The sequence below is a fragment of the Onychostruthus taczanowskii genome, unplaced genomic scaffold, assembly GCF_017590055.1.
Source record: "Onychostruthus taczanowskii isolate IOZ18803 unplaced genomic scaffold, ASM1759005v1 scaffold20, whole genome shotgun sequence".
NCBI classification, from domain to species: Eukaryota; Metazoa; Chordata; class Aves; order Passeriformes; family Passeridae; genus Onychostruthus; species Onychostruthus taczanowskii.
In genome coordinates, this window is record NW_024499240.1 from 4512557 (window position 1) to 4522069 (window position 9513).

The 9513-nt window shown below is 52.9% G+C and overlaps 1 protein-coding gene across 1 annotated transcript; it reads left to right on the top strand.

The window, feature by feature from the left end:
* Positions 1-1300: 1300 nt before the first annotated feature.
* Positions 1301-3365, top strand: DLX1 (distal-less homeobox 1). Its single transcript, XM_041403435.1, has 3 exons — positions 1301-1886; positions 2395-2594; positions 2960-3365. The coding sequence occupies exons 1-3, from the start codon at positions 1574-1576 to the stop codon at positions 3212-3214; spliced, it is 768 nt and encodes a 255-aa protein (XP_041259369.1). The 5' UTR covers positions 1301-1573; the 3' UTR covers positions 3215-3365.
* Positions 3366-9513: the final 6148 nt, after the last annotated feature.

Sequence of the window (9513 nt, forward strand, 5' to 3'; positions counted from 1 at the left end):
CAACAACAAAAAAAAAGTAACCCAAAACATCGAGGGGGAAAAAAAGGGGCGGGGGGGCAAGGAGGTAAAAGCGTCGTGAGGAAACGGGCAATTAAAACCGACAGAGCCACTAATGAAAGGAGAGAGAGAAAAAAAAAAAAAAAAAAGGGAGCAGAGGGGCTCGGTTGTGCCAGCTTTGCACAGTCAGGGGTCGGCTGCTCCAAGGGCCGTCGCTGCCCGAAGGAGCCTGAACACTGTGCGCGCTCCGCCGCGGGTGCCCAAGCCCCGCTGCCGGCGCTAGTACCTCTAACGACATCAACGCTGCGATTTGTTTTGAATGTTCATTTTTATTGGTGTTCTCCCTTTGCCAAAATGTGCTTGATTACATAGATGTAGTGCAGTGATAACTGCGCACCCTAGACAGCCTAGGTGTAACCGGGAAAGTTCAGCCCAGGCCAGATCAAATCCCAGGCTGTTTAATGCTGGAAGGCTGCATGTTGCTATTAGTGTTAAATATATGGCTAATTATGCGTATGAAAATTAAACATCAGTGTTATGCTAATGGGGCCGCCTTCAGCTGTGGATCAGAGCACTTGAGACTAGCATTTAATCAAATGAATCAGTAACTAATACATCTGCACGTGTGAACTTTCACAAGATCATTTTCCTGTTACAGTCACACCGCAGAATTATGAAAGAAATAATTATCAACACTTTCTAATTATCTAGCAAAGTAATTTGGGATTCATCGTAGGCTTTCTGGGGAGGATCTCCTAAGTCCCACCTCATTTACTGCTCACGCACGTGGAAGTTTTCATTTTAAGCTCGAATGCGCCGTTGGGCCCTTTCAGGGGGACTTTGGTTGGTTGGATGGCTTTTTTTCCCTTTAAAGCGAAAACGGCAGTAGCCGGGCGGCGCGATCTGGAGCTGCGGACGGCGCTGGGCCCCGCGGGCCGGGCCCGAGAGCCCCTCGCTCCCGGGGAGCGCGGGGCCCGGCGGGCGGGGGCCGCTCGCTTTGTCCGCGGGTCCCGCCGCCGTCTGCCGGAGCGGGGCGGGCAGCTGCAAAACCCGTGCAGCCCGCCGAGGCCGGCCGAGCGCGGCTGCTGTCCCCTCCGCGCATCCTTCGCGGCGAGGGGCGGAGAAGGGCGGAGGGGGGTTGCGGTGCCTTCCGCCAAAGTCCGGATCGGCGCCTTCGGTGGCCGGCGGCGGGAGCGGGCGGCCTGCCATGGGAGCGGGTTCCCGGGCCTCGGGCAAGCGCGGCGCTGCCAGCCCGGCTCTCCGCGCTCACCGGGGTCCGGGCGAGCCCCGAGCGCCTCGGACCAATCCAAAGCGATTATGCAAGACGGCGGACCAATCAGCTCCGCCGTCTCATGAATATTCATAGACTTGGCTGAGTCAAAGCTTTTAGGCGAGTTTGTGTAGATCTACAGCATCATGCTTAGACTTTTCAAAGGGACAAACTCCATTTTCTTATGAATGGAAAGTGAAAAACCCTGTTTCGCTTAAATTGGGTTCTTTCCTGTCCTGAGAAACACAACAGACCCCAAAAAGGCAAGCTGAAGAGAGAACACACACACAGACCAAGCGACAAGAAATGACCATGACTACCATGCCAGAGAGTCTAAATAGCCCCGTCTCAGGGAAGGCTGTCTTTATGGAGTTTGGGCCGCCCAGCCAGCAAATGTCTCCTTCTCCCATGTCCCACGGACACTATTCCATGCACTGTTTACACTCCGCGGGCCACTCTCAGCCTGACAGCTCGTACAGCACAGCTTCGTCCTTCTCCCGACCGCTGGGCTACCCCTATGTGAACTCGGTCAGCAGCCACTCGACCAACCCCTACATCAGTTCAGTGCAGTCCTACCCCAACAGCTCCAGCCTGACTCAGACCCGGTTAGAGGAGACAGGTAGGTGCACTCGGCTTTGGGGAGGGGGGGGGAGGGGAGGAGGGAAGGCAAGGAGGGAGGGAGGGTGTTGTATTAAAAAAAATCTATCGGGGGAAAAAAATTAAATTAAATTACAAAATATTAGTCAAGATAGGCTGAGAATCACAGGGGAGCAATACACAGAGCACACAATGCTTGGCTGGAAAAGAAACCAACCCAGATGTGCACGTATTAGTCTTCGTAATTATTTATTGCGTAGCGCTATAAACAATGTATGCAATTAAGGATAATTAAACCTAAACTGCAGCCTGTAAAAATAGCAAACTTTCGCTGGGAAGAAGCCTGGGCTGCCATAATCGTCCGGAGCCTTTGTTAGCGTTACTCGAGCTTCACTTTTCTTCCTTCTCATTATTGTTATTGTCGATGTTGCTGTTGTTATTGTTACTGCTGCTGCTGCTATTACTGTTACTGCTATTATTGCTATCTCTGCTATTATTATTATTTATTCTGCATCGTTTGTTGTTTGTAGGGGCCGAATCGGAGAAAAGCACTGTGGTAGAAGGAGGGGAAGTTCGTTTTAATGGGAAAGGGAAAAAAATCCGCAAACCCAGGACTATTTACTCCAGTTTGCAGCTACAGGCTTTGAACAGGAGGTTCCAGCAGACTCAGTACCTGGCTCTCCCCGAAAGAGCCGAGCTCGCAGCTTCTCTGGGACTCACCCAGACCCAGGTACAGCTCCGACTGAGTCGGCCCCTCTCTGGTGTCCCCTCCGTGTCCCCACCGTGAGCGTGGGAGGCCACGCGCGTTAACGCGCACGGGTCACAGCCCCGTGCAGCGGGGCCCGGGCGGCGCCGGCACCCGTCCCGCCGCGGGGCGCTCCCGGTGCTGTGGAAGCCCCCGCAAAGGCCGCTGCAGTGGGCCCGGGGGCTCCTGCTGGGTGGCTTGGCGTCACAAAGTAACACAGCAGTGGGGGGGAAATGAGGGAGAGAAGCTGGGGGACCGCCGGATGCGGGGGTCCGTCGTGCCCTGGGAGGGATGGAGGGATGCTGGACCGTACCGAGGGATTCTGAACCCTGCTCCGCTCCCCTTTGCAGGTGAAGATTTGGTTTCAGAACAAGCGCTCCAAATTCAAGAAGCTTATGAAGCAAGGAGGGGCCGCCCTGGAGAGCAGCGCCTTGACCAACGGCAGGGCTCTCTCGGGCAGCTCGCCACCCGTGCCTCCAGTGTGGAATACCACCTCCGCCTCCGGTAAGGCCTCGTCGGGGACCCCGGGCACCTACATCCCCAGCTACACGTCGTGGTACCCTTCGGCCCACCAAGAAGCTATGCAGCAGCCGCAACTGATGTGATTATATATACATTTTCCCCTAACGCAAGCACTATCGGTCCCGAAAAGAATTAAAATTATTACAGGAAAAAAAAAAAACAACAAAAAAACCAAAACAAAACAAAAAAAAGACACTAAGTCAAATAAAAGGAAAGAAAAAAAAAAAAAAAAGAGGGGGAAAGAGGGAGAGAATTAAAATTAAAAAAAAAACCCAAAAAAAAAAAAAAGAAAAAAAAAAAAAAAAAAAGGGGGGGAAAGAGGGGGAGAATTAAAATTAAAAAAAAAACCCAAAAAAAAAAAAAAGAAAAAAAAAAAAAAAAAAAGGGGGGGAAAGAGGGGGAGAATTAAAATTAAAAAAAAAACCCAAAAAAAAAAAAAAGAAAAAAAAAAAAAAAAAAAGGGGGGGAAAGAGGGGGAGAATTAAAATTAAAAAAAAAACCCACAAAAGAAACCCAAGCAAACAAACAAACAGGAGGTCTCTTGCCCATCCAGCCATTAGGACGCTGCACGGTAGCTCGGTGCAGGAGAGCACAGATGTGATGCGGGCCGGTTCCCACCGCTGACAGCTGACGGAGCGGCCCCGAGCACCGCACAACAGCCTGGGAGCAGAGCGAGCGCCGGCCGCGGCTTTGTGGGACAATCAGAAAAAGATGTCTGGGGGGCGGGGAAGCCCTCTCTGTCCTGTCTGTCTGTCTGTGTCTGTTGAAATGTAGGTCATTTATTTACTACCCCGATCTGACCGTCTTTTAAACTGCAAGCGGGAAGGAATCTGTACAATATACCAGAGCTTCCTTCCCGCGACATTTTCTGTACCTTTCACTATCCATCTGTATATTTTTTGTTGTTGTTAAAAGGGGAAGACAGGGGGTTTATTTATTGTTTTAAATTACCACTATGAGAGTGCTAGGAACAAACTCAGCTCGCTGAGTGTACTGCTTGGACGCACAGTTTAAACAAAACCACAGACTGTCCGTCGTCCCGTTCCCCCCTCCTTCTCCCCGAGTAAATCACCACGAGGGAAGGATGCGATTTTAACTTTTACAGTAACTTTTATACTTCGCTGATGTGGAAAATTTTGGTCCGAATGATTTGCATTTCTCAAGTATTTAACAAAGGAAATAAATGCACATTGTTTGGTACTCTGAAGTGGAATTGCAGCAGCTGCCGGCGCTTTGCTGAGGTGAAGCAAGGCGCAGAGGACGGCACGACAGCCCGGAGGGCGGCGGGGGGGACCCACGGGAGGGCGGGGTCCCGGCGTGGCCTCCCCGCGCAAAGTCGGCCCGAAGTTGAAATGCACAAATCGACGTGCAGGAGCTACTCGCTGTACATATTTTATTCTTAATTATTATTATTATTATTGTTCTGTAAACATGTTGCACAAATTTAGCCTTTTTAATTATTATTATTATTATTATTATTATTATTTCTGTTCTGTTTCGTGTGGCTGTAAAACATGATGCTTTGTGTACTGAGATCTTGACATTTTACTTGTGAATTCGGAAAATGTGATAAACTGAGCTCGGCTGTGTTTAGTGTTCTATATGTCAAAGTTTAGTTTTATATTGAGAATGTTAACTTATTGCTTTGTATCTGGGGGAGGAAATGGAAAAAAACCCACACAAATCTTTGTACATAAGTTATAAAGTTTCTTTAAGACAGTAAAATTATGGTTTGGAAAAAGAGACGCGCGTGCTCCCTGTCCCGCAACGCGGCCGGCAGCGGGATGGCCGTAACCGAGAGGGGACGGCGGTGGCCGTAACCGAGAGGCGACACGGAGGAGCGACGCGGCCCCGACAGGACAGCCTGTCCCCCGTGGGCCCAGCCGGCCCAGTTAGGCGGCGGCAGCCGTCGCGATGGATCGGGGGACCCTCGGCGGAGGGGCCGCTCGGAGCCGGGGGGAAACGGGCACAGCTGCCGGGACGGGGATGGGCATGTGGTCAAGCCGGGAGAGCCCCGGCCCCCGTCCCAACAGCCGAGCCGGCTGCCTGCCCCCGCATCCCACGGGAGGCGAAGCTGCGCCGGTACCGCCGCGGTCATCCAGCCCTGGACTGAGCCGTGCCCGCTCCCCGGGCTGGCGCAGCCCCGGCACAGCCCGCGGCTACGCTGGGGAGGGTAACGCGCTGCAGAGCGGAGGGAGCCCGCAGCGGCTGGGCTCGGCCGGCTGCCCGTGCGCACCTCTGCGCGCAGGCTCCGCGGGGGATCGGCTGTGCAGCCCCCGGGGGCCACGCTCACTCGCCCCGCGATACGCACCCACTCCCCGATGCGCGGCGGCGCAGCAGCCGCCCGAGCGCGCACCCGCGGGGGTGTGGATCCGACACGGCAAACGCTCCGCAGCTCTTCCCGCATTTCCCGCATTTCCCGCATTTCCCGCAGTGCCACGGCCCGAGTCTGGTCCCCAGCGGCCCGAAGTCCCGAGCGAGCCGGAGGGCTCCGCGGCCCCGCAGCGCCCCAGGACCCACACAGCTCCTGCGGCGGCTCTGCCGGGGACCGAACGCCTTTGACCGGGCCAAAGAGGGGTGGTCAAGCAGCTCGAAGGGCTTTAAAGATATATTAGCGTCTCCTAATTCAATAACGTCTTGCTAACAGTTCAAATAGAGAAATTATCAGTTTTCTCACAGCGAGGCGGTCTTGAGTTAGAGACTATTATAATTGTACATTTGAAAATGTTAATCTCAATACAGGCCTAATTAATTCTGCCTTGTTGCTGACAAGTAGTTCATCAAATATCTGATTCGAAGATTTTCATAATGAGGATATTAATTAAACTATGAATAATCCAAAGGTGCTTATATTGAAACAATACCTCATTACAATGATTAAGCCCTGATTTTGAATATTATACCTTTACCAATTGTCACCCGGCAAATACAACCTTATGGATGTGCTCGTAAATGGCAAAATGTAATTTTGGGATATATTTTTCCTTGTTGGGGAAAAAAAAAAAAAAGTGCCCCTCATTTTCAAACACTTCTGAAATAGGTTACACACAGCTTAATGATGATCAAAATGACTCTTTTCTGCAAAAAAAGACCTCAAAGTGCGCGTACAGCTGCAAACCCAAGAGGGTCAGCATCATTTCACTGTATTCTCTTCTTGATTACAAGCCGAGCCCATCAAACACAACATAATTACAGTAATTTCAGGTTTATTTATTCTAATGCAGTTTCCCCATCTCTCTGGTAATTATGAGCAATTTTTTCGCCCAGGGAATCTTTTTGCATTAACAAAAGAGATAACGCACTGAAAGCCAAATTTGCTGTGCATTGAGAAAAGCGAAGAAAAAAAAAAATAAAATAGGTGCGAGCTGCCATCTCTGCAATTCTCCTATATTGGAGCTCTGCAAATTGCTTGCAGGTGTATGGAGCAGAGCTGTCAATAGGAAGGGGCTTCCAAATTAGCAAATGCACAATGTTGAAGTAATGAAGACAGACTTAGCAAAATTGCCAAACAACAGATACCTCTTTAATATCTTCCACCCAAAAAGAAAAAGGAAAAAAAAAATCCCCTTGGAGTGTCCCTGCGAACCCCCTTGAATAGCCGGGGATGTTGTACATGTGTCAATCTAATTGCAGAGCACAGAGCTGCCCCTGAAACTAGAAAAAAATCAAATATCAGAGCCCAAGCCCGTTTGCATTCGGAATTTGCTCCCTTCGTTTGACAGAGGGGGATAAGAAATCCCCGCTCCGCTCTCCCGCTGCCGCCCTCCTAACCCCGCTCCTGCCGCCACCGCCACTCTCATGCCAGTGAAAAAGTGCCATGTCCCCCTCTGCACCGGCGCCGTCCCCCCCCCGCCTCCCGGCTCGGCACCGGGCAGTAACGCTCCCCTTCGCAAGGCACCGACAAACGCACACCACGAAACCACGGCCGAAAACGAGCGCCCGCCGGCGCCGGCAGCCCCCGGCAGCGCGGCGGTCCCGAGTGGCGAGTGCCCCGCGCCGCTCCGCCCGCGCTGCGCTCCGCGGTTCGGCGCGGCTCGGCCCGCGGGATGCTCCGGCGCGGCGCGGCTCGGCTGTGCGCGGCACCCCCGTCTCCCGGCCCGCCGCCCCGCTCCCTTCCTCGCCCCGGCGCCGCCGGCGGGCGGTTTTGCGGAGAGACTGGGTCTGCGGAGCCGCCGCCGGTATTTCCCCCCTCTCCCGGCCCGCGCCCCGTACACTCACCTACCCCCGGGAGAAAGGAGCCTGTGTCGCCACCCTTACCTTCCGCCTCAGTCCCTGAGGCTCTGGGCACAAGTCTTTGCTTTACAACAAACCAAAGGACCGAAGGCGGCTTTTTGCTACGAAAGTTAGAAGAACGAGAGAGTGTGAGAGAGAGGGAGAGGATCGGGGAGGGAGAAAGAAAGAGAGAAAAAAAAAAAAAAAAAAAAAAAGAAGCCGAGCACAATAATAATATCCTGAGAGTGCAAATGTGGATTGAGATCCCCCAGAGATGCACATGCCTCTGAGCGCAGCAGCCTTTTTGCAGCTCTGCTCTTGCAGAATATGACTGAAATTTTCTGCTATATAGCCTCTGTCTTTATAGCTGATGAAAAAAATTGCAGATTATTAGCATAAATGTTTACTCTTCATTACGCTGATGACATTGTGCACTCGAGATCTTGGTAATCTTTGGGAAAATTATGAGTAATTTTTAAAAATTTTAAAGCAGCAGCAGTTACCATGCAATTCAGGCTAATTCTGCGTAGGCTCCGAACGGATATAATTATCGAGGAGTCAAGATGTTATGCTAAAAACTATGCATTGATATTCCCATTTATTATGTACATACAACTTTGACAATGTTGATGCTTGAAATAGCAGGAAATTGTCTTGCGCAAAAATTACAGTCCATATTAGGACATGTGAAATTGCGAAGAATTATATAGTAATTGCAGGCTTTCAGATGGGAGAGCCAGAATGCTCAAACTAGTGCAAATGTGGATAAAATTACAGATCAGAGCAAAAATTAGGGAAAAAAGGGGTCTGGGATTTTTCAAGTTGGCTATAGGATTCCGGAAGTGTCTAATGCCACATGATTGCTGCAGCTTTAGGGGAGACATTCATGCCTCAAATAACTCCTTTTGCCAGAGCCGCTTTAATTGAATTTCTCGTGCTTTCTCTTTTCACCGGGCAAATGAGTAAATTGCCTCCCCACGGTACGAGCCCGGCCAGCCCCGCCCGTGCTCCGGGGGGGCAGAGGGTGCCCCCTCGGCCGAGAGGCTGCCGTGCCGCCATCCCGAACCAGGCTGGTCGCGGAACCGTCACTTACCCCGGTCGCCCCCCCGGGACCGGCCCCGCTCAGCCGTTCCCCCGGCCCGCAGCCGGGACCAGGCCCGACGGGGGGCGGAAGGGGGAAGCTCGGCTCTGGGACGTGGGGTGGATTGGTCCCAGCCCCCCCACCCCCAGGCTCCCTCCTCCCCTCATCAGTCCTTCCCGGAGTGCTGCGGAGGTCGGGACATCTCTCCCCCCGGGTACCCTGCTCCCCGCGACTTTGGCCGGCTTCGGGAGGCCGATCCCGGTGCAACTTGTGAGAGGGATTATGGTTCTCAGCGGTGCTTGCCCCGTCCCATGGGACAGGAAAAGAGCAGAAGAAAACAGGTTACAAACACACGCATGTCTCTATACATATGCATCTGCGGTGCTCGCGGGAGCTGCAGTACTGCGCCTCTGCGTCCGCTGCCGCCGCCGGCCCCCGCACGGTGTGAGCCGCTTCTGGCATGCGAACAGCGGGGGAAATGCGGACCCTGGGAGGGCTCTGGGACATACGGGGATGCTGAAGGACGAAAAACCCCATCACATACACCATGTGAGGACAGCCCAAAGAGGACTGCTACCAGCAGACAACAAATAAATAGTAATCAATATATTAAAAAAATACTAAATAACAGAAAGAAAGCACGGAGGCTCCCGTACTGGGTGTGGTGTGCTCTGCTCCCCGACCGATGATAGCGTTCCCCTGTTGGGCAGTCCCTGTCCCAGGGACCCCACGTAGCTGTCGGCGTCCTGCCAGACCCCACGGAACCGAGCAACACCCAGAGCCACAATGCTACATCGGACTGGAGACACTGGGCCAGGAGAGACCGGGGCGCAGATGTTTGGGGGGAACTTTATTTAATTGCGAGAAGCGCCTGTGAAAGCGGTGGGGCAGAGGGACAGGGAGGGAACGGGAATCATCTCCGTCCCGACCGTGGCCCGCGCCCACGGCTTCCTCGTGCATCCCGGACGACCGATTTAGCAAAACTTGTCACCTGCCAAAGGGGTGCATCCCATTTCCTCCCCTTCCGCCCCCCCTTCGTAGCCCGCGGAAACACCGCGCTGCCGGGAACACAGCTCCTGCTGGACCACG

What these genes read in the sequence shown, in the direction of transcription:
- DLX1 (XM_041403435.1), top strand. Translation starts at nt 1,574, where the DNA reads ATGACCATGACTACCATGCCAGAGAGTCTAAATAGCCCCGTCTCAGGG. An exon ending in GACCCGGTTAGAGGAGACAG is followed by an intron (nt 1,887 to 2,394) that starts GTAGGTGCACTC and finishes TGTTGTTTGTAG; the next exon opens with GGGCCGAATCGGAGAAAAGC. An exon ending in TGGGACTCACCCAGACCCAG is followed by an intron (nt 2,595 to 2,959) that starts GTACAGCTCCGA and finishes TCCCCTTTGCAG; the next exon opens with GTGAAGATTTGGTTTCAGAA.